The sequence below is a fragment of the Nannobrachium achirus genome, assembly GCF_963921795.1.
Source record: "Nannobrachium achirus genome assembly, chromosome: 11".
Taxonomy (NCBI): domain Eukaryota; kingdom Metazoa; phylum Chordata; class Actinopteri; order Myctophiformes; family Myctophidae; genus Nannobrachium; species Nannobrachium achirus.
Genome location: NC_137820.1, coordinates 12,491,398 through 12,517,454, shown reverse-complemented (window position 1 = coordinate 12,517,454; position 26,057 = coordinate 12,491,398). Strand labels below are relative to the sequence as shown.

Sequence of the window (26,057 nt, the reverse complement as noted above, 5' to 3'; positions counted from 1 at the left end):
GCAAGCTTCATCATTTTGGTTGTTTTCAGAAAGAAAAAGGAAAGCAAAGCAAGGAGAAAAAGAAAACAGCAGAGGAAAAAAATTGGGGAGGAAGGAGAATAAAACAAATCTAAGATCATTTACACAAAGCAAAATCCAGCTTGTACTGAGGTTAGACATAAAGTGCATAATAAACAAGTAAACAAGTGCCTGTGCGTGCATGGCTGTGTGTGTGTGTGTGTGTGTGTGTGTGTGTGTGTGTGTGTGTGTGTGTGTGTGTGTGTGTGTGTGTGTGTGTGTGTGTGTGTGTGTGTGTGTGTGTGTGTGTGTGTGTGTGTGTGTTCAGTGCTCCAAAGTCCAGTGTAAAACTTTACCCAAAAGTTCAATAGTATGTTTGAACATGCATGAAAGACTCCCACACAATAATAGTCTTTGATACCATTAAGGGACCCTCTCTGTTGGTGCTGGTTCACAAAAAAATCAATGGCAACATGTGACCACAAAGGTTAGTAGGGCAGGCTACCCAAATAAACACTACATTGTTACCCAGGGTACCAGCACTGGTTTCCCTAACCTTCAATCATTATCATTTGCAATCTCTACGAGATCATGGGAATTATTCTGGAATGACATTTTAGGGTGGCTTTTGGTTGTAACTGCAGTATATGAGCAAGAAAATTATAGTTTGAATATACCATATTTTTTTCACAATTGCAAAAGCAAGTTCTCCTGTACAACTCAAGCTTTGAGATTTGAGTGAGCAACTTTCACTTAAAGTTATACCATGTAACTTTTTTTATAAAACAAATCTTAAAATTGTCCTAACTGTTAAATCGCTAAAGTTTTAGAACCCCCACTCCGTTATTTTCAGCTTCTAAAGCCTTCTCTTTATATGTTTTCTATGATCCCTACCGGGGACCGGTTTTCGCGGAAAAATTGCGTCATCACACTACCGGCCAATCACAGCGAGGGTTATACACTGCCGGCCAATCACAGCGCATCTTGGAGTGGGGTCGCTAGGGCGGCCATATTTGTAGTCTCCCGTGTGTCTCTATACTCGGGTGCACGGTGAAGCATGGGTGAAGGAGTGTATCTCCGGAATGGCTGAACGCACAGCAACCAGGGACCCCTCAAAAGATAGATCTCGGCGAGGTGGAGGCAGACGCGGGGGTGTGAGAACCGAAAAATGGCCGAAAGACGCGACCGAGGTTTGCTATAGAGCTACTGACCACAAGTTGAGCAACTTACACAGTATAGCTTTAACAAGAAATGACACAGTCCTTTTAAATTAGCTTGCGCCTTGTGAACTAGCCTTGCAGAGGTGGTGACGTCACCGAGAACGCTGAGGAGAAAGTAACGCGAAATCTAATAATATATACATTCACACTTGTTTTACCAAAAAATAGCCATATAATATGGTAACAGCTTTTCAAGCTGGTAATATTACATGGGCTCAAGTACCGGTTCAACACTTTGTCCTTCACTGGTGTCAACAACACACAGTATAATAACCATACAGTTGGTCCATTTCTTAGTAGTGTAAGAGGCTATTTCAGGACAAGCAGTCAGCCACTACAGGGGCATTTTAATCCTTCTGCAAGCTCTGGTCTGTTTCCTCTATATCTCAAATCAAAACAAAACATTCTATCTAAAAGCAACAGAACAACTGCTACATTGTTGATGCGTTGCCTGCTGTGACGCACAGGGGAGGGCCTCTTCAAACAATCTTCAAAATGGAAAGCACAGTCTTAAGGCCCATTCCCACTGGGCCAGATAACAGATAAAAAAAATCTCTTTCTCCAGATATTTTTCCATTCAAGTGGATGGTAGATACCGAAGATATCTGATATATCAGATAGTATATCATATATATATTTCTTATCTCCATCTACCATCCACTTGAGTGGAAAAATATCTGGAGAAAGAGATTTTTTTTTAATCTGTTATCTGGCCCAGTGGGAATGGGCCTTTACTCTTTTCACATGGGGAGCTGCTCAAATTAAAAACCATCCAATGACTCTGTCTCCTTTTCTCTCCTCCTTCTGCATCCCTCCCTCCCACTGTAACCAGTTTGCAAACTGTGTGAGCATGACCTTTCCTTAGTTGACTGGCACAGTGAAAATGATTAATTAGGCAACGGGGGCCAAATACCTCTCGACCTACCTTCTGTTTGTTCCTGACTTTCTTCTCTCTGGCCCTCTTTATCTGTCTCACCTCTTGGGTTTTAACTGTTGATCTGCCTGTTCTTTTACTGCTGTACTGTCTGTATGTACCGTTTTTTAGCGGTGCACCTGAAACAGTAGCTATAGCGCCAACATCTGGCTTTGTCCGGTCAAAAACCGATGGGAAGAACGTGTTCAAAAAATGTCCACGGCTTAAGTAAACTGAAGCCTGGCCTACATCTGGCCTAGATATGGCCTACATATTGGCACAATTCTGCCTTTCCAAAAGTACTTCTCAAAAACATACTTGAATAAAGTATATTATTGTTTTTATAAAAAAAAAATGCTGTCTGTCTGCCACTCCTGAATGTATGTCTGTCTGTCTGTCTGTCTGTCTGTCTGTCTGTCTGTCTGTCTGTCTGTCTGTCTGTCTGTCTGTCTGTCTGTCTGTCTGTCTGACTATTCGTCATACAAGTATAAATCAGGCTTAAGAACCACAAATGGGTAGCCAAAAAAACGGGTCTGTCTGTTCCTCTGTTTATGTGTCCTGGGCTTACCTCACAAACTGCTGGACCGATCATCAGTGCCAAATGTCTTGTGCATGCTGACATTCGGCCAAGGAAGTATAGGCTTACGTCCATGCATTTCCTTTTTCTACTTTGTTCCAACCCTTTCCTTTCTCTTACCTCTCATATTTAATGTCTGTTTTTGTATTGTTTCTTATCACCGGTTTCCATTTGTCTCTTTGGTAATCTTTTGCTTACACATGTTGCATCTCTCTCTGCCTCATTCCACCCCATCGTCTGAGCATCTCTTCCCTGGCCGTGACAGCCTTATGTAAGATGGCTGGTCATGAAATCAATTACCATCGCATTACGCTAGCTATATTTGGCCCTGTGACGCCGGTGTTGCCTGTGGACAGATGCTGCCTCCGTTCTTCCACCTCTGATTGAAAGCTTTGGTTTCCACTTTCCTGTTAGTTTATGGTATTTCTGGGGAAGTTTCTCCACAAAACGTGATATCGCACTGACTAAATTCCCCTTGTGAGTCACGGATTTTAATCTGATTCCCATCATGTCTCGCATGTCTACCCCTTCTCACTGAGCTCAGTTTCCTGCAGGGACGTGCTGGCCATTGGGAAAAGCGGTACAACTCCCGAACGGCCGGTCCAGGCCAGCCATTAGGAAAAAATTAAAAATAAAATGTCGGCCTTCATTCCATTTTGGGGGCTGTGCGGCCATCAAAGTAAATCGTCACTGTCGGGCAGAAAGCAAAGCCCTGCTTCATCATACAAGGCTGTTGCACAAAAGTAGTGAAAACAGCTGATCTACAAGCACACAACGCCTCGCACCGCGAGGCGATGTGTGCTTGTAGATCGTCTGTTTTCACTAGTTTAAATCATTTTTAAAATGATAAATACAAAACAAACGGTTTTGGACATATAAGGTTTCCACCCGACAACGACGAAATATAACTAAAAAAACAAATGAGGGCCTCTCCAACTCTTTTTCCCGGGCTGAATCAGGGGCCCAGCACGTCCCTGGTTTCCTGTCTTGCTACACTACCACTGTATCCATCTCTCTATGAAATTCCAGAAGTCTGGGTATCTTGAGAACCGTTTGACCGACTTGAGCCAGTGCGGTACCCGGCGTGTCGGCCGGATCAGCGGTTCTCGAAAGAAAATACATAAATCCAATCGATGTAATCAATATGATGTCATATTACTGACAGGCATCACACTAGTTCTACCTGATCACAGGATGCAAATCTGCAACCGTTTCTTAATGTGTGTCTCTCATCAGACCAGAGCTCGATCAGCAAGAGAGAGAGAGAGAGAGAGAGAGAGAGAGAGAGAGAGAGAGAGAGAGAGAGAGAGGTTGGGAAGCAGTGAGGTCGGGAGGGAAGCAGTGACGTTGGGAGGTAGGGCATTCACGAATAGTGATTTTTAGTATTCAAATTATTCAACCTCAAAGTATTCTAATAGTCGAATATTCGACAGGACTGGCCAAACTGGCCAAATGGTCAAATATTAAGTAAGCAAGAGGCGGACATTGTGAAAATAGCCGATCTACATGCTCACAACGCCTCGCGTTGCGAGGCGTTGTGAGCATGTAGATCTGCTATTTTCACAATATTTATCTGCGGAACCGAGTCACATTAAATGTAATAACTACAATTCCAAGTGCTTGTCAGGGTTGTTATGGCTTCCTATCTAGCCAAGCTTTATAAACCATGAAGAAATATATATATATATTTTTTAAAGACAAAACAAAACAAAACAAAACAAATAATAAGCGAATATTCGACTTCGGTGAATAACGTCGAATGGTGACTTTGATATTCGAATATTCGAATATTCGAATATTCGAATATTTGGTGAATGCCCTATTGGGAGGGAGGGAGTGAGGTTGGGAGGGAAGGAGTGAGGGAGAGAGTGAGGGACAGAGAGAGCCCATTTCACCCATGCAATAATCTCTGGAATGGGTTCCCAGAATGCCCACGCAATAACCTGGCCAATGCTGGGTGCCTAAACCTGAACACACTGATCAACATGGTAGTATAATTATGGCACAATACTGTATTATTACACAATAATTATTTTGATATACTTCTATACGGTACTGTGCTATAATAGGCTATACAATATAGCAAAAAAAAGATGTAGTCTTAAGGCGTATCTCCCATGTGAATCTCTGTCATCATACTGATGGTGGCGTCAATATGATGAGACACTGGGTATTCCTTTTTTTTGTTCACATACAGTAAAGGCCCTTCAACAGTGCGCGGATATCACAGGAAAATTTTAGGACATGTTTAGATGACAACGACCTGTAGAGAAAACGGCGAGGTCCCGGGACCTCGCCGTTGCATTGACACTTTTTTTCCAGTGTTCATACGAAGACGCACTGGGACTGAAACAATGTAGTGTGCACAACAGGTTGCTAGGTGGCAGTGACACCGTATCTGGCAGTGTGTGACATCTTGTCTGCTCTACTTCCTTGTCACATCATTTGTTTACATAATTACCATGGCAGTGTACAGACTCCCCTGTGCTTCACTGCTGTCGGCTTTGCAGCGTCAGTCATTACATCACACATTTTGCGGTTTCCCTGTAACTCGCCCGTTTAGATGGAAACGCAAGGAGGATCGTTTCACAGATTTTCACTCGAAATTTCGGAATTAGGACTTGCGTTTTCAACCCCCGAAAATGCATCATCTGAACGGAAGGCATATCTGACATTTCATTTTGCGTAATTTTCATGGGAGCGGCATCGTGTGAACGCCACCTTAGAGCCGCAGAAGCCAGACGTGTCTTGATGAAGCCAGTCGATTTGACATACGCAAGTGTGTGCCACCAAAACTGTGGGAGTAGCGTGGCAAAATAAAGTTTATCTGGAAAGATGGAAGGAATAAAGTCTGACAAGTATAGTCTGGTAACACAAAAAAGTCTGCTCCTCTGGGGACAGATCTGGTTCAGGCCGTGTTGCCTAAAGGGCCTGCAAACTTTGGAAGGCAGTCATAGCCGATTGGAATGGTTTTGGACAAAATCTGCAGGAGTATATCGTCGTTGTCGGGTGGAAACGTATGTCCAAAACCGTTTGTTTTTTATTTATCATTTTTTAAAATGATTTAAAGTAGTGAAAACAGCCGATCTACAAGCACACAACGCCTCGAACCACGAGGTGTTGTGTGCTTGTAGATCTGCTGTTTTCACTACTTTTGTGCGACGGCCTTGTATGATGAAACAGGGCTTTACTTTGCGAAAAAATGTACAAATTTGAAACTTGGAGATACGATGTTTCTGCCCGACAGTGACAATATAATGTAAATGTGCTCCTTGGAGCACAGGTCTCCGCAAGGGCAGGTATTGTAGGTCAGCAATGTTTCACTGCAATCGGACGCTGCTTTCATGATTTTGTTTAAAGGGATCACTCCTACAAACTTTGTTAGCCAATCTTGGCCAATCATGATGGAATATGAAAGATCAGAGAGATACATCACCACCATTCACCATGTGTACCAATGTGGGTGATATTTGGACAAAATCACGCCGATTGGTTCAACGATGCCGGAGATTAGCTGCTCACATAGATCTGCCTGTTATAGTGCCATTTCTTCCTTGACCTAGCGGGAATCTGTGTGTGAAATTTCACGGCAATCGGACGCTGCATTCCCAACAACAGGATGGAAGTGCTAACAGACCGATTTGAAAACAAATTGGGTGGAGTCTGTGGAGATTATTCCTTGACATATTGGGAGTGAGTGCGTGTAACGCCTGAGTTTCGAACCCGTGTCTCCCACGTGATAAGGCATCATCTTAAAGGTAAATTCCCCCTTAGCCGGACATATTAGGCTTTTGGTCATCAGGCAGAGGCTCTGGACCGCTACTGCTACACGTGAAAAGTTTCCTGCCGATTGGTCCAATGGTGCCTGAGATTAGCTGTACATAGACGGACCCACACACACACACACACACTTTATGTTCTACTGCCCTTTGTATCATGAGCTACGTCAAAGACTGTTTCATAAGTGTAAAAACCTCGATTTGATATGGTTAAGTGACGCAGAGAGACTTCGTTGGATTTTTGAACACAAGATATTTGCACTGGCAGAATATTTAGAGAAAGCATGGGACAAACAAAGAAAACCTATATGTAAGGTATATTTATTTTGTTTTGGCATTTTCTTTTCTTTTCTTTTCTTTATATTGTTGTGCACTGTGTGCAGTTTCCAATAATGGAATGTGGTATTGTTTATTCATGTTTGGTGTCTTATAATCCCGTAAGGGATGGGTCTTTTTGACAAGACACGAAAATAAAAATTCATTCATTCATTCATTCATTCATTCACACACACAGTCACACACACATATACACATACACCCACTCGGACAGGAGTGAAAACAGTCTCAGCCTCGCCTTCGGCCTGGTGTCGACAACAAGACAAAACTAACCAAAACATAGTACATCGGTCCTTTCTGTGTGTAGTTTGTATGTTCTCCCCATGTCTCCTAGGGTAGGTACTTGGGCATTCACGAATAGTGATTTTTAGTATTCGAATTATTCAACCTCAAAGTATTCGAATAGTCGAATATTCGACAGGACTGGCCAAACTGTCTAATATTAAGTAAGCAAGAGGCGAACATTGTGAAAATAGCCGATCTACATGCTCACAACGCCTCGCGCTGCGAGGCGTTGTGAGCATGTAGATCGGCTATTTTCACAATATTTATCTGCGGAACCGAGTCACATTAAGTGTAATACCTACAATTCCAAGTGCTTGTCAGGGTTCTTATTGACATCCTATCTAGCCAAGCTTTATAAACCATGAAGAAATATACATATATTTTAAAGACAAAACAATAAAAAATAAAATTTAATTTGATATTCGAATAGTTGGTGAATGCCCTAGTAGGTACCCTCACAAAGGCCCCCTGGCCACAGTGGCCAGCCAGGGGGCCTGATAGAGGAGAAAGGAACTGGTTGTTCTTTTGTGGGCATTATGTTTTCTTTCTGTATCTATCTGTGCTTTTTGCACGATTCCATTTGGACACGTTAGACTAGAGCTTTTCACGGGTCCAAAATGATGGAACCCAACACTAATCATGAACCCAGGAAATTCATTCCGAGATCCAATTCGTTCTTCTGACATTTTTTATATGACAGACCTGAACCCTATAATGGACCCGAGACATTGCTTCCGAGATTCGATTGGTTCAGAGATGGCCTATTACAGAACCAAGCGAGTCCATGTCCCTGACAAACCAAAACATTATAATTGCTATTAAAATGCTTCTACCAGTCCAGACTCCAATAGTGATGGCTGCTCCATGGAATCTTTATGTAGCAGCTCCTATAAAATAAACAGTGGTGGACAAAGTACTCAACCCCAGTCAAAGTATACTCCTGGTTAAATATTACTCAACTACTGTACAAGTGAAAGTTGCTCTGTCAAAATTCTAGTACTGGAGTACTTGCTTTAAAAAATACTTAAAGTGGCACTCCACCACTTTTCAACCTTTGTTCATATAATTGGTCCTCACTCAAAAATAGCTTTTTTCTTTTCTTTTTTCCCTCAGAGGAGGGCTGTGGGCAGGTCAGAAACCCATCGTCTTGTGACATCATCGATTGCCAATCCAGCTTATAGAAACGGCAGGCTTTCTATCTATTCCTGAAAAGTTGCAATTTTAAAGTGGAAGCCATTGTTCTGGCGATAATAAAAATCGAAATATTTTTTTCAAAAATATTGATTACATTTTTTTTTTTGGAAAATGATGTCACAAGACGATGGATTCTGAACTTCCCACAGCTCTCCTAGGAGACTTGGACTGAGTAGAAAAAAATGTGTGATATTTTATCATGAACATTAGTGAGGACCTATTATATGAAGACAGGTTGAAAAGTGGTGAACTACTCCTTTAAGTATTCAAAAGAACACATTAACGTTGCTATTTCTTTTTAATAGCAATGCATTTCTGTATTATTTACAATGATTAAAAAATGTAAAAAAAACATTCAACCTTTTCCTCAATTTTGCATTGGTATAATATCTGATCCTATAGGTCAGCCTAATCATCATCTTCTCAGATCCACTCAGGTACTACACATAATGGTAAACAGACATGGAACCTAACCCGTACCGTACAGCTCTCGGGTATTAGCTCAGGCTTTCCATTCGGGTGGACCTCTACGTCAGAGCAGAGAGAGAGAGAGAGAGAGAGAGAGAGAGAGAGAGAGAGAGAGAGAGAGAGAGAGACAGGGGGAGAGAGAGAGAGAGAGAGAGAGAGAGAGAGAGAGAGAGAGAGAGAGAGAGAGAGAGAGGGGTGGGGGGGGGGGGCAAAATGCCTATAAAAAGCACATGCACTAAGCTTTTTACTCACTCGGATTCATTCCAGCATATCGATATGACACCGATATGAGATCACTGAGGTCACATTGATGACCTCAGTCAGATCCAAAGTTGGGCACGATGTCAGCCTGATTTCATACCTATTGACTTCCATTATAAAATATAAAACATACTTAATTTTTCTAAAACAATCTAAGCAAAAAAGAGCGCACGAATCTGTATTAAATATGTTCCTATTGCCACGTAAAATTCTGTGCTGATCGGTCCAGCCCCGCCCCGCCCCGGACACGCACGCACACACACAGACCTCTTATAGACGGCTAGCTCTTGCAGTAAAAAAAGGTGACGTCGATCATGTACAGTATGTACTGTATCAGTATGTAATGGTAATTTTCTGGAGGACACAAGTGGGTCAGTATTACTGTATGTGTGTGGGTGTGCACATGCATGTTATGCCTTTCTTTTCATGTAACGTATGAGCGTATGCAACTAGGGCTGTCACGATTATGACATTTTACATGACGATTATTTGTCACTCAAATAATTGCGATTAACGATTTAATTGTGTTTTTGTCGTTGACAATTACATTTCTGCTTTAAAGTTGCAAATGGTAGATATGACACATAATTACTGACATATTTGACAACTTCATAAAAAAGAACATTGATAGTGGAAATAGCCGATCTACAAGCTCACAACGCGTCGCATCAGAGCTTGTAGATCGGCTATTCCCACTATTTTGGATTTTTTTTTAAATATATTAACATTTTTCAACATGGAAACGATTATGACGATTATGAAAAAAAAAATCACGATTATGTCTAAAAATCACGATTAGACGATTATGTAATAATTTTGACAACCCTATATGCGACACAGGATTTCCTTCCTGTGTGTGTGTGTGTGTGTGTGTGTGTGTGTGTGTGTGTGTGTGTGTTGCCGTTTGGTGGTGCATCTCTGTCCGCGTGTGTTATTTGTGTGCCTGTTAGTGAGGTATGTGGCAGTCCGTCAACTCTCCACAATCCAGAGCTATATACTTCAAACGCCTTGTCCTCGTCGCTGACCACACAGTACGGTCACAGAGCCAGAGTGTCAGTGGGTGAAGGGTTATTTACCAGGCTCTCTGTTCTCTATCTCCCCTCGCACAAAGGATGTGCCTTAATGTGAAAGGCACACAGCCAAGACGGGAAAAAGAAAGCTTTTTATTCCAAGAGAAAAGAGTCCCCCGTCCCATGACCAGGGGCGTCACAAGGGGTAGGAAAGTGGGACTGAGTTACCAGGGCCCAAGGTGGAGGGGCCCTAGTAACTTTAGCTATTGAAAAATAGCAGATATACAAGCTCACAGCGCGGCACCGAGTGCCGCGCTGCGAGCATGTAGATCTGCTATTTTTGAAAAATCGTGAAAATGTGAGCAAATCTTTGAATATATGTATTTTTTAAGTGAACATTTGTAACTCAAATTTAGCTTCTGGGGGGTCCCTGGAACTAAATATTTTGAGATGGGGGGGTCCTTCACATGAAAAAGTTTGAGCATCACTGACATGAAAACATAGGTTTCTTGGCACACATTTTCACGATTTTTGAAAAATAGCAGATCTACAAGCTCGCAGCGCGGCACTCGGTGCCGCGCTGTGAGCTTGTATATCTGCTATTTTTCAATAGTTAACATTCATGGGGGGCCCGCAGTGAATCCTTGTACCCAGGGCCCAGAATTTGGTGTGACGCCCCTGCCCATGACCGTCACCCCAGTGCAGGGAAAATAGTCTGCTTTTCCAGCATTAAGTCGAGGGGAACAAATTGAACCTGTCCTCTTTTCTCACCCCTCCTTCCTTCCCTCATTTTGCCTTTCGTTGTGGCTCTGCCCAGACACGGTTGCCATGACGACTCCCAGCAGTGCGGCTGGCCCCGGTATCTTCTCTCTCCCTCCTGCTCCCCTCATTTTACAAAAAAAACACACTGTTTTTCCACTTGTCTCCCCATTTTCCTAATTTAAGTAGGGCTGTAACTATTGATTTCTTAGAGAAGATGATTCTATCGATTATTTTAAACCAGTAAGACTCCCTAATCGGGAGATAAGCGACCGTAGGTGGCTTATCTCCACAAATTTGTTTTTCCAAAATCTTCCTGATCCATGTTGATGACATGAGTGTAGACATGCTGTGTAGTGATATTCGTGATTTTAGGGCAAAAACTGTAGGAGCAGTGTCCAAAAATGTGTTTTAAAAATCGGCCTGAAGGTGGCGCTAGAATAGGGCCATGTGAGAAATGAGGGGTGGGGTCTCCGCTTTGCCTTGGCGGACGAATAGGTACCGGCCCCGGCTCTCCCGGACGCTCCTAGTCCGAGTTACGGCATTTTATGTGCGCTGCAGTGGCAGGGGGTCCTCCACTGGGGGCGCCACCACTTTTGCATCCGTTCTGGAGCACCAGGAGTCGGTGGTCCCCGGGAATTCCCCGCGAGCAGCCCCGTTGGGGTGGTCATTTGGTCATTTTTGCACATTTGGTCATTTTTTACATCTGGGGGTCCCCCAGGGACCTGGGGGTCCCTGGGGCTCCGGGGGTCCTTGGAGGTTGTAGTTTTGCAGGCAAGGAGTGTGTGTGTAAAATCTGGCATGGATCGGGTCAACGGGTGCGGAGATATAAGCAGGGAAAAAGTGTGACGTGTGAGCACATTTGGTCATTTTTTACATCTGGGGGTCCCCCAGGGACCTGGGGGTCCCTGGGGCTCCGGGGGTCCTTGGAGGTTGTAGTTTGGCAGTCAAGGAGTGTGTGTGCAAAATTTGGCATGGATGGGGGCAACGGTTGTGGAGATATGAGCAGGGCAAAAGTGTGACGGACTGACTGACTCACTCACTCACTCACTCACTCACAGACAGCCGGTGGAGGTTTTGGTAGTAAATGCGACCTACGGTCGCAATAAGGGAGAAGAATTTACATTTTTCATATCAACAGATTGATTAAACAATTAAGCATTATAGGAATTGCCAGGTTCATGCAGGGTTTATTTAGTTAGAGAAGCAACAAACCCTCTTCTAGGGTACACACACACTACACACACCTCCTCACCTGATGGAGTCTGTGATAGGCTGGCATAGACTGTCTATATCAGTGGTTCTCAAACTTTTTGGGCTTCATTACCCCTTTTTCCTGATTGCTGACTCCAAGTACCCCCTTTAATTGACAATATTGATGTGAATATCTTGAAAATAAACATAAGTAGCCTGTTTTCAATTCAGTAACAGTTGTGCTAGTCAAAATTCTCATGGATTCTCATGAACCCAGATGAACCCATTTGATTTGTACACTGTAGTTTGGGTGAGACCTTGAAAATGTGAAAGTTTGAGAAACATTGCCCCTAAACGATCAACACAATATGTAAAATGATGATGTTCTAGTACCTGCTGCTCTACATACTGCCAACCAGGTGAAGAAATCACAGACTGAGGCTTTAAACCTTTGCTTTTAGATGAAATATCCCAGACTATTAAGATTGTATGGACGATGCTTCTGTTCTGAACATAGTGCTAGTTTGACCACTTCAAATGCTATAACCTTCATATAATAACCCTGAATAACCCTAACCCTAATACCTGAAAATAGACAATCTACAAACTCTCAATGGGTCGCAGGCCCATTGAGAGCTTGTAGATTGGCTATTTTCGAAATCAGTCATGGCGACTGAGAACTTCTGTCGCTCCAAGGTCAAAACTCAATCACTTCTTACTTTTTTGTCTGCTTCAACAAACAAATCTGTTTGTTAAAAGAAAAAATCATCTGACCACTGTTGTTCAGTTCCCAACGAACCAGCCTCACCATGTCATGGTCAGAGCTGTTCCTGTAAGCATTCCTGACATTAACATAGAGGAGATCAAGGGTGTTGGAGGAACAAGTGACATGCTGGGAGAAGAAAGTCTCAGTATACTTAGTTGTGTGCCGGTGTCCTGCTCAGTAAATAGCAGATCTACAAGCTCCACAACACTTAGTGAAATATCAATTTCTAACCATGGAGCAATTGTTGAAGATATATCATCACCACTACACAACCCTAAACCTCTACCAAAGTGTCATATTGTTAAACTTTAAAGCAATAGGGAACTTTGATTGAAGGTTTGGGTATTGAGTAACCATGGCAACCACAAACCTGGATTCAGTTGCTATGTAAATGCATGGACGGTCCCGAATGGTGTGTCCTACTCATAGACTGTAAAATATATGGACAAAGCGAAGCCATTGGTTTCTATGCAGCGCAAATGACACATTTTGGGTCCTTGGCATGTCACCATCATAGATTGTAAAAGCACCAGAGGATGCTATTGGCTGCCAACGGTCACGTGCAACCGCAGAGATACATGGGAGGATGTGGTCGGAGCCTCCCGAAATACAGCACACGAAGAAGAACACAGCCGGCTGGTATCAATTTATTTGGCCACGCCCCCCGCAACTTTATCATCAATTTTAACATAAATGGGACCTTATTTTCACAAAACGCATATCATCGTGATTGAAAGGCAATTTTTAACTAGCGATAGGAACCATAAAGTATTTATGAAAATGTTAATTAAGGTTAGAAAACGAAAGGGGAAAATGAATGGGGTCCAATGGAGAACAATTCTTTTTGCGATCGGCCGGGGGGGAAAACAGCGCAACTAGCGGCCAATCATAGGAAGTTTTAGTTCTGTATTGGAATCATTTTAAATCGACGGAACTATGCCCCTGGTCCTACTATGAATGAGCGAAAGCTCTGTCTGTGTGTGTATGTGAGTGTATCTCGTGATTCGTGAACTGTCCTGAACTGACTGACTGACTTTGCGCGTGCATCACCAACGACCCGAGGGGGACTTACAGTACAATGTAATCAGAAACATTGGACATTTCTAAACACTTTTCTTGATAGAGTAATACAGTCACTGGTGTGGTGTGTGTTTATAGAGCATTTCACCAAGGTTTCCAACGCAGTTCAGGCAATCGTAATCAAGTGACCATACATTTTATAATGTCACTTCAAACAAACATACTTCCATGTTAGCCCTCCCACTAATATCGCCTGCTATCCAACATTTGCTCTGTGGAAAATGATTTTTTTTTTTAGGTACAAAGCCAGCAAGGTTTAATCCTTGCTGTTCCGATGTCCTTTTAAAGTTTAAAGGGACATGGGGACAACAAGGCTTAGAGAGATGCTTCTTGTCGGACAGGAAATCAATTGCTCAGTCATGTGGAGGGGAAGCATCTGATCTGATGTACAGTACAGTCACACAATCAATACCTGGAAACTGGGACAGCAGAGAGACAGAGAGAGAGAGAGGGGTGACATGTAGAGACAAAATTATACATACTACTAGAGTATGTATATTTTTGTTCCCCAATAGGCGGCCCGCGGGCCATTTGCGGCCCGCGGGGGGCTACTGTCTGACCCCCACCAACCCCAGTAATAATGGTGGTATAAGAGCAGCAACAACACTAGTATTATCGTCGTTGTCGGATGGAAATCTCGTATCTCCAAATTTGTACGTTCCTTCGCAAATAGTAAAGCCCTGCTTCATCGTGTGAGGCCGTTGCACAAAAGTAGTGAAAACAGCAGATCTACAAGCACACAACGCCTCGCGGGTGCGAGGCGTTGTGTGCTTGTAGATCGGCTGTTTTCACTATTTTAAATCGTTTTTTAAATGATAAATGCAAAACGAACGATAAATACAAGATTTTCACCCAACGACGACGATATCTGAACGGTCCCTGGAGTATCGGGAACGCCACCGTCGCTCCCTGCAATGCTGTGGCCCTCGGCTCGGTACCCTAGACATAATTCGACCCTTGGAGAAAACTAATTGGGGAACCCTGCTCTACATATTGTACATGGACAATGAAAATGTCAAAAGAAGGGATAATAGTCCTATTATTGGGGACAAAAAGTTGAGTATAGGGTGCAGCGAGAGAATATAATAATAGAGGACACAGCTAGAAAGGAGAGAGAGACACTGGCAGGAGACACCTGCTCAGTCGACAACACATTCAGTAAAAGCACTGTGGCGGAACTCACGCTGTATCTCTCTTCAAGCTCTGTCGGGTACGGTTATCGACTTATGGACAGGTGGATTAATTAGACATTACAACCTGACAAACCTCAGAGGAGGATAAAAGCCCACGGAAGGACACTGCTTTTACTGCCTCTCTCTCTCCCTGCCTCTCTCAAACCAAACCTCCTCCCACACTGACAGCTAGAAAAAAAGATCACAGACCTTCACACTCGTGCAGTCTAATAATGGAGAAAATTAGGCATAATATACTTATGGATTATTTTGCGTGGTCTGAATGGACATGTTTCCCGAAGCTCCATCAAGTGCGCGAAACAAAGCCTCAAACTTCTCTCTCTGACCTTGTCCACGAGTCCGCAACCCGTGGGAGGCCTCCATAGAGGTCCACATTTCTTTAAAGATTTGTTTTTTGGGCTTTTTATGCCTTTATCTGACAGGACAGCAGACTGACAGGAAATGGGGAGAGATGACATGCGGCAAAGGTCGTCCGAATCGGGAATCGAACCGGCGACGCCAGCAGGCATCATAGCCTGGTATGTGGTATGCGCCTTGACCACTAGGCCAGTGGGCGCCCCAGAGGCCCACATTTCTGATAATAATAATACATTTTATTTATAACACGCTTTACATTCTTACGAATCTCAAAGTGCTACAAGGCAAAAAAACTAAAACACCATATAGGCAACCGGCCCCCAAAACTAAGCTAAAACAGGGCAAGACAAAAACATATCTAAAAAGATAGGAACATTAAGAAAATGCTTTGTTGAAAATGAAAAGGTATGTCTTTAGTCCATTTTAAAAGCATCAGTAGAAGTTGACATCAAATGATGTGACGTTGACTTTGATGTTGACATCAAAGTGCCATTTGTAGTATTTCTTGTGCGGATGCCATCCAGGGCATTTTCCTGCTGTACTGTGGGCGTCTATGTCTCAGTACATCATGTACCGGTTCTACTGGAGCCACGAACAGCGGACTATTGAGGTCATCTCCCATGTTATATTTCTACCTACACTTCGCCCATACAAGCCATTCCAGGCGAGTGCGCTCTAGACTTTCAGTTCCTGTTCCGTCTAGGCACAGAGATATTTGAAGAAGATGCATCATCATCAGTCCTCATGAGGGCAGGGGCATAGCCAGGATTTACCAACTGGCTAAGCCTGGCACAATGTTGGTGGGCACAGATGCAAGCTTGTACATCGGATCTTTTAAAATAGCAAGCATTTAAATAATTGACTGAGTTATGATCAAATCAAACTGTGCATCGCATCGTGCATCGCACCGTGAATTTTTTAGTTATTTTCGGGTGGGCACAAAAACGAAATGGGTGGGCCTAGGCCTATCCAGGCCCACCCTTGGCTACGCCCCTGCATGTGGGGATTTTTAAGGGATTTTAAATCCAATGGTTATTTGCAGAAGACGTTATTTTGTCCTGTTGCATTCCCTCAACAGCTCTGAGGACAGCCTTAATCCCCAAACTCAATTTCAGCTGGTGGTCCGAAAGAATGCCCTGCAGTCTTGGCCCAATGACCAACACCCAGCCCAGCACAAAGCACATGAAGCCATTGTTGAAAGTCCTCAGGCCATTCAGACACAGTCCACACCAACAGAACCATCTTCCCCTCAGGAGCCCATAAAAACACCTCTTCTGATCCAAAAAGAAGTATGTCTTTGTTCTCTGTTTTATGTGAGAGGACCACAACTATTATAACAAGTATTTTGGGTTTACTGTAAATGATTTTCACATGTTGTTCTACGACACAAAATAAAATATGTTAGCAAATACCCCCCAAAGTTTTCTTGTCTTTTGTGTATTCGTTTTTCACAATTGTTAATGTAAAGGCATATTATTATTAAACAAGATATTATAAATGAAGCTTTAGCGTTAGTTTATGCAGGACACAAGAGTCTAGCCCTGCCCAGCTGTAGTCAGCTGTCAGTCAGCTCCTTTCCTATTCCTCATTCACAGATCTGCTGTCCATTACGTCACACTGTCATACTTTAAATACGGCTCACTTTCTCTACCTATGCTTGGTTATGCGAAGCCTCGGATAGGCGCTGCTAGCGTTTCTCCAAAGGGTCAGCTTTTTTGTGTAGAGACAGGGACTTGGTTCAGCTCCTCCCTTTTCTTAGTCCACTTCCTCCCAGGTGCTTCTCTGTGTTTATTCCATACCATCAACAACACTACGTGTTTTTAGGGCAGTGGTGCTGACAGATCAGAGAGATTAAGTTGAAAGTGGTAGCAATTTGTGGTGCATTCAGACATTCTGTGTTGCCGTTTTAAAATTCAGAGCGCTGTGCTCTGGGAGCACTCAGTGTCCAGCGGGGTTGTTCCAGTGTCTGAACATTGGAGACAACAATGGCAGGAAGTAATTGCAAAATGTGATGAATGTGGCTTCTTTGGTTCTCTATGTCTAGATAGTATTTAACATCCATCTGTGCAACAAAACAAGTGTTCTTTAGTTCTTAGGGACGGATGTCTCTCTCTCTCTGTGTGTGTGTGTGTGTGTGTGTGTGTGTGTGTGTGTGTGTGTGTGTGTGTGTGTGTGTGTGTGTGTGTGTGTGTGTGTGCGTGTGTCTGTGAACATCTCATCTCGACCACCGATAGACCGATCGGCATGAAACTTTGCACGAACACTCCCAGGTGGCCAAGGCAAAACCTCTTCCAAAAGGTTCATTTCGGCCTGTAACAGCGCCACCAGGAGGCCAATGTTTGCAACACTCACAATTTGTTTAATATGATTTCTCATATTCCATCCCGATTGGCAAGAACCTCCACCCCAGATTTTTCAAATCTGCCTCATGGTGGCGCTAAACCAGCCCAAATTACATATTATCTCTCGGGTCATGTGATCAAGGTCAAGTCATTCAGATCCCATTCCAATAAATGTCTGCCTTCCACATTTTGCAGGCCCTTGGTAGACAACCCGGTCTGGTGGGGTAAATTAACATAAAACTGTGTATAAATGTATAAATTCGCTTTAAATCTTAGCTGCATGCCACAGTTTGTCATTTAGGTCTGTTCTACATTTGGAAGTGAAGCTCTCAATTATTTATAGGTTCTGAATGTCTGAAGGAGTCTTCTGAGCCTGCAATGTTTCCCAAAGAAGAAATATCAATGTCTCTGCATGGATTAAATATTAAATTGCAGCTATCAGCTAAAGCCCTGGGCACTAAAAAACCATAAGGGTTCCATTTCAAGTGAAATTAGCACTCCAGATTTTACTGTCTCTCATCACTGATGCCAGATCCGAAGAACCGAACCTCTTATCTCCAAAGAGCAAATATCTGCCTTTATCTAAGCCTTTAAAGAAATTATTTAAATAAGCAGTCTTATTTGAGGATTAATGTCCACCCAAGCTTGCTCTAAGTATGCAATGGATGGTGCAAGGGTACTCATGGAAGTCACTCAGCACTTAATGCACAGCATACGTGCGTGCGTGCAGTATAAGTGAGTACACAAATGCAGTACTAATACACAGACACAGACACAGACACACACACACACACACACACACACACACACACACACACACACACACACACACACACACACACACACACACACACACACACACACACACACACACACACACACACACACACACACACACACACACACTCTCTCTATCTATCTGTGTTCAAGCTCTCTGCTCTGGCGTCAGAGTCAGAATGAGAGTGTGACAGGATATGAGGACTAGTGTGCCAGCCTGCCAGGGCAGTGCCACGTCCAACATCTTGTCACTAGCTACTACACTCACTGGCACAAACAACACTAACCCTGAGGCTGTTTGTGGAAGACTGAACCGCAGAGCATGACGCTTTCAATTTGAGCCTTCGGTGTGAGCATTAGTTTATAGACCATTTTCACCCCGATTTATACTTGGGTGCGTGCAAGTGTCCAGCACAGAAAATAGACGATCTATAAGCTTGTGTTGTGAGCTTTAAACTAGAAAGAATGCAATTCGAGGAAATTGCGAGTGTGGTTGCCTATTGTGGTATTGTTGTTGTATTATTATCTGGATAGCCAAATTGTACATGTGAAGCTCGACCAATCCTAAAGCTAGCATCACTCCCCCATTGAACTCAATTTACTAACTATTTATAGTCAGATAAATATACTATAGATAATATATATACTAGAATTATAATGTGTTGCCTGCCCTCTAAGCAACCACACTAATAAAAGCCATGCACTTTAGCTGTTAAAACAAAACACCAAAAATATGACTGGCACGGTACAATTAATTTCAAGCTGAATAGCACAGTTTGCCCATTCGGCAGCCTTACTGGTGCAGAAAGAATGGCCAGTTTAGTGAGGGCGTTTCTGTGAGCCAACCACAGGGTCATGCAGGAAGTGCCAGCGAGGGCAGACGGACAGACAGTGTGTGGTCCTCAAAGGGACACCAGCAGAATATTGAGAGGAAGGGAGACTATTTGTTGGATCCCTTCCACAACGGACAGGAGAAGGCCCAGGGACGTGCTCAGCCCCTGATTCAGCCCGGGAAAAAGAGTTGGAGAGGCCCTCATTGCGCGCTATAGAGAGAGATCTCTCTCTATAGCGCTGCTGCTACTCAAAGATTGGCCATTTCAGATCATGACAAGTGACAAGCCAGTGGGCCAATTATTGTACGTGAGTTATATTTCGTTGTTGTCGGGTGGAAACCTTGTAAGTCCAAAACCGTTTGTTTTGTATTTATCATTTTAAAAATGATTTAAACTAGTGAAAACAGCCGATCTACAAGCACACAACGCCTCGCACCGTGAGGCGTTGTGTGCTTGTAGATCTGCTGTTTTCACTACTTTTGTGCAACGGCCTTGTATGATGAAGCAGAAAAAATGTATACATTTGAAACTTGGAGATACGAGGTTTCTGTCCGACAGTGACGATTTACTTTGTTGGCCGCCCAGCCCCCAAAATGGAACGAAGGCCGACATTTTATTTTTTATTTTTTTCCTAATGGCCGGCCTGGACAGGCCAGGAATGAACCCGCCGTTCGGGAGTTGTCCCGCTTTTCCCAATGGCCAGCACGTCCCTGGGAGAAGCAGATGTCTCTCAGGTCCATGCTTGGTGGAGCAAATAACATGGATTAAGTGGAGGGTCTGAATGAGGGAACACCTAAGAAACTATGACAATTTCCTTCTCTCCTAGAGGTTACAATGATAATAATCACCAGTACAATTCTATGACTCCACAATAACATTTCCCAGTAAATACTTATTAATGACAATGAGTGCTCATGCACATCTATTAGGAAAAATGTAATGTTTAATTTACAGTTTAACAATACTTTGCATATCTCAAACCCCCAGTGGCTATTTCATTTGCATATGCAGCATTCCGTAAACGTGCGATAAATAATAAAGATTTAATTAGTTTGTTCATACTCCTTATAAAGCCACAGTATCGGCATTACGGTGCAGCAAGCCTCCATTTTAATAGTGGTCCTCCATTAACAACCACAGGAAAAAGCGGGCTTGTCACATTCAATATCCAATAGATCAGCTGCACCAGTGCACATACCACTCAATGACATAATCCACTTCTCTGTATCACAGCATGACACCCACTCTGGCTTTTAACACATAACCCCACTTTACTGACCATCAAGTGGACTGCTGGATTCTCTAGCCAAACAAACAAACAAACAAACAAGGGGACTGCCCATAAGTCAGAAATCTCATTAGTCCTACATCTCATTAGTCCGAATTTAGTTAGGGTTAGGTTTAGGCATAGTTTTACTGAGGTTAGGGTTAGGGTTAGGCATAGTATTTTTCACCAGGTTAACATCACCAGATTCTGACTAATGGCACCTGTTTCGAATGATATCAACGCACTTAATGCGAAATATTCACATGCTTTCAGATGCTTCAATGCAGAGGTATCCATGGATACTGGATACTGGGTATCCAAGTTTCTCACCAATGCAGAGAAGTATCTCACCAATGCAGAAATATTAGTAGTAAAATGTCGACATCTAGTGGTCAACCTCAGAGGTGCCAAATAATTAAAACAGAGCTGACTCCCAGCATCGAACCAGATGTCATGGATTCTCTGTTCCCCGGTGTAACGCTCCACGCCACAGACCCCGACGGAGCGGCGCGGTATTGGGCGCCGATGACCCCTGTGAGTCGCCACCGAGGCGAGCGCTAGCGAGCCGAGTTGCCGCGACGAGCGGTGGGAACGGCGCCCAATCCCACTCAGCCGCGTTACCGAGATATGTGCCGTTATGGACAGAATAGTAAATATTCAGTCCCTCACTATCCACGTCTACCCCACTATCCACGTCAAAGATAAATGCACAAAAAAGGAGTCACATCATCCGTTCATTAGCTCAGTCAGTAGAGCACGGATGCAACAAACCCACGGTTTGTGTTCGATTCCCCTGAGGGGAATAATATTCAAGGCGACAGATATCGGCGCATGCGTACTTCAAAGTGCACGGTGAACAGGATACTGTGGATACTCCTCCGTGGATACCCCGTGGATACTCTCTGCATTCAAACGTCTGAGAAATGGTGAAAAAGTCGGATTGAATGCGAAGAGAGCAGTCGAAGCTGGTGCTAATGGGATGTAGGAACAATGAGATTTCGGACCAATGCCATGGCACCACAAACAAACTCCTGACTTTTAACCACTTGAACATTTGGCAAAAATTGACGACCTACAAGCACAACGTGTTGTAATCTTGTAGACTGGTTATTTCGGGTTTTAGACCGGTTATTTTCAGTTACGAGATTTGGTATAGAGGGAAAAAGGAGGGGGCCATGCATAGAGCCCTGGGGGACCCCCGGTCAATGACGGGTTTAAGTGGTTAACACATTGATTTACCCAGGAAATGAGCCTCACAGTACTGTAGCAGTTGATGACTATAAGACTTTATTACTGCTGCCAAGACAAGTTCAAGATGAACTGTGCTTGCGCGCTCTAACACAGCTATGACATACATTACACAGTGCATGCAGGGATGTGTGGAACATGCAGTTCCACCCAAAGCGGGACAATCTCATAGTGTAGAACAGCCAACACCCAGACGACAGGCACTCCAAAGCTGATTAGAGAACATAACACTCACACACACACAGAGGAAGTGTGTGTAGGAGGATAGTCTGTATTGGTATGCACTATTTTGGCAGGAGACTCATTGTCAGGCGTGTCCAATGAGCAGGGGCGTCACAAGGGGTAGGAAAGTGGGACTGAGTTACTAGGGCCCAAGGTGGTGGAGGGGGCCTTAATTATTTTATACTTTAGCTATTGAAAAATAGTAGATATACAAGCTCACAGCGCGGCACCGAGTGCCGCGCTGTGAGCTTGTAGATCTGCTATTTTTGAAAAGTCGTGAAAATGTGTGCAAATCCTTGAATATATGTATTTTTTAAGCGAACATTTGTAACTCAAATTTTGCTTCCGGGGAGGGGTCCCTGGAACTAAATATTTTGAGATGGGGGTCTAGCTGTGGCCAAATACATATCATCTTGGGGGTCCTTCACATGAAAACGTTTGAGCACCACTGACATAGAAACATAAGTTTCTTGCACACATTTTCAAGATTTTTCAAAAATAGCAGATCTACAAGCTCGCAGCGCGGCACTCGGTGCCGCGCTGCGAGCTTGTATATCTGCTATTTTTCAATAGTTAACATTCACGGGGGGCCCGCAGTGAATCCTTGTACCCAGGGCCCAGAATTTGGTGTGACGCCCCTGCCAATGAGCGTGAGTGTAATCCAAGTACTAGGGATGGGACGATATGAAGATTTCATATCACGATTATTGTGACCAAAGAAATCACGATGTACAATATTATCGCGATAATCGAAATATCCCCAACATCCATTATCTTGCAGCGGAACATTTGCCAAAAAATAGCAGATCAACAAGCTTGTACATCGGCTATTGTTTGGCAAAGAGGTAGACAGTGAAAAAATAACAATACTGTATCAAGTACGTATATTATAAGTTTTACCAATAGAGGGTTTAAGTGGTACCGGATATGCAGCTCGCTGAATAAAAGGTGAATTGATCCCAGTGCATGACGGAGGACGATATCACGATAAATGAAATCTCCACGATACGATTATCGTGAGTGTTTTTTATCACGATAAACGATGACATCGCTTATCGTCCCATCCCTACTACGTACCACCTAATCTCATCGCTTCAGTCTTGGTCCAGCGATCACGGTGATGGGTCCATTGGTTTATGAGTTTCCTCACAAATTTCTCATATCGTTTCTGTTGGGCAGAAACCTTGCATCTCCACATTTCGACATTTTATGTTCTCTCGTCTCGTCTGTTATTGGACATACAAGGTTTAAACCCGACAGCAACAATGTGCAACACATGAGAAATGACGCTTGATCAATGAGTTGGTCAAGTGTCAATTTGCCTTTAGGATAAATGAGATTTGGTCCAATGCTCTGCGGTGATTGGACGCTGGCTTGTAGTCCTGCATGCTCATATGGGTAATTATGATGGTCTACAAGCCTCCGTGGCACTCTATTAAGGAAAATATATATATGGTATATAGAATAACCTTTTGTAATGTTATTCTCAAACTTAATCAGGACATAATTGGAACATTCAGAAAAGGATTAATCTGAATCAAGGTCAGTTCATCAACAATCACATCCCTGAACCTGAATATACAAAAGTGTGACCTCAAGTCAGTGTCACTCAGTGAGTGTGGTAACTTCCTACAGTGTGATAATCACTCTACAGTGAATGCTGTAACTTCCTACAGTGTAATACTAGGGACTTTAAGCTCCGACGATTTTCAGGACGTTAAGCAAACAGCCGTCAGCGACGGGGTCCCACCACTTTTACTGAACTCTTTGGTTCCCATGGTGACGCGTCTATGCAGCAGACGTTGTAACCACTACGTGGGAAGGTAGCTTCTGCCGTTGTAGGGACGGCTGCGATGGCGAGCAGGTTTATCTATCGAGTGCTGATCCATTTCCGGTTGCCTTAGCAGTCTGCCGTAGCCGTCGGAGCTTAAAGTCCCTAGTCACTCAGTGAGTGCTGTCATTCCTAAAGTGTGATATTCACTCAGTAGAGTGGGGTAACCTCCTACTAGTGTGATGTTCCACACTGAGGTTATAACTGTAAAATGACTCATTTACACAGTGTTTTCCCTAGCGAGTGTTTTCTTTGTGGTACGGCTCTTGATTGCCTATTTTTACAATTTTACTTGCACTATATCTTTTCCTGTTTCATAATCAGAAGTTTGCATGAAAATCGCAAATTTCCAGGCGTGTTTAAAGATGCAGTGCCATGATTTCTTTCCCTCCTAAAACATGATGATCAGGTATTATAATTAAACTAGGAGGAAGATTTGTTCAAAAGAAGTTTACAGAAAGTGTTAAAATTGGGTGTGTATGTGGCCACACCCACCAGTTTATTAACTATGCCTGGTTGTCAGGTGACCCAGCTGAAGTTAGCCGCACCCACAGTGTTGGGTGAATGGTAAAAGGGGAGGGGATGATTTTATGATGCCATTAACTCAGTGTTTTTCGTCTTTCAGCTTTCATGAAGTAACCAAAAATACACAGGGAAGACAAACCTGCACATTATAACCACACCTGGGGGTCTATTAGAGTAATGTCAACTCCATAGACACATACAAAACAGAAAAAGTACAACACTATGGCACCACCTCTTTAACATTAGTGAAACACTGGACTTACCAACTGATGGTCCTGATATACTTCATTGCAGGCAGTGTCGCACACTGAAAATAGCAGATCTACAAGCTAACAACACTTCGCAACACCCACACGTTGCACACTTGTAGTTCGGCTATTTTGCGTGATTGACACCGGCACACAACTGAGTAAATCTGACTTGGGAATGGAGCGATGGACTGAGATGCCATAGAATCAGTGTTTCTCAAAGTGGATTTGAAGGACTCTCTAGATCAAGGGTCTTCAACAGGGGGTCCGGGACCCCTAGGGGGTCCTCAGAGTTACTACAGGGGGTCCTCCAAATCTTTGAGTGATATATATATATATATTTTATATTAACCACTTGAACCCTCTTGTCCATATTCTGAGAGACATTGTGGCAAAAATAAAAGATCTACAAGCGTTCTATTTTTGGCAAAGAGCTTTGGTGTATTGGGGGAAAAGAGCAGACTAAGTACAGAGTGAAAGGTCAGGTTTATTAAGAATTGACAGTTCAAGTGGTTAAATATCTGAAAACACAAATTGACATGAATCCAACATGATTGGATGATGAATTGTGCTGTCAAATAATGAAACTACGGAATCTATGATAAGGTTGTGGGGTCCCTGCTTCATCTCTCTCTCAACTAAGGGGTCCTTGGCCTGAAAATGTTGAAGACCCCTGCTCTAGGTTCCTTTATGGGGGTCTAAATTGACCCTTATAAAGTCTGTAACTTTGACAGTGTGCAAATGGAACCAATTTGTAAACTGTCAAAGTTAAGGAGAAGACCTTCAAATGTCAAAGTTTGAGAACCACTGTCATAGATAGATAAACACAAGCTGGATCAAGGCGATCTACGTATAATGCGACGAGGCATGGGTTTCATTCCTACGTACATGGTCTGCAGGAGGCTCTGTGGAACCGTGCAGCCAGCCTTCGGAGGGAAGTTCCAAAACAATCCGGGCCCCATCTAGCAGTGGGTATAAGAATACAAGAGACAAGATCTACGCCTGGTATACTGGTGCATTGCAGGTGCAAAGGCAGCAACAAGACTCACAGAATTACAACAGACAGGAGGCTCCATGCAATAACTACACACTGCAGACACCATAACGTTTGCCCTCCCGCCCCTATACACACACACACAACAAAAATGATCCCTTGTAATAAATTTGCTACAGCAGATAAAAGAGAGAGATGTGAACATTAACATTAATGATAGAAATAGATTTCCTGTTAAAATAAGGGCTGGCCAAACTGTCACTTTTATACCTCTGAATAGCTATATACAGTACAGTAAATAATGCAATGCTATGGTGTAGTAGTGTATTGTATTTGTGTAGTACTTGATCCAAATATTTCTGTGTAATACAACCTCATGAG

At 43.2% G+C, this 26,057-nt stretch overlaps 1 protein-coding gene across 3 annotated transcripts in view; it reads right to left on the bottom strand.

Moving 5' to 3' along the window:
• ndrg4 (NDRG family member 4) overlaps positions 1-25,644 on the bottom strand; it is a gene marked incomplete at both ends in the record, with an annotated part of 73,460 nt that extends 47,816 nt beyond the window's left edge. For all 3 annotated transcript variants that reach the window (XM_080736155.1, XM_080736159.1, XM_080736156.1), the window contains one exon: positions 25,571-25,644. In XM_080736155.1, the coding sequence (XP_080592281.1) occupies positions 25,571-25,644 (74 nt within the window). The remainder of the gene's footprint in view (positions 1-25,570) is intronic.
• Between the last annotated feature and the right edge of the window lie 413 nt (positions 25,645-26,057).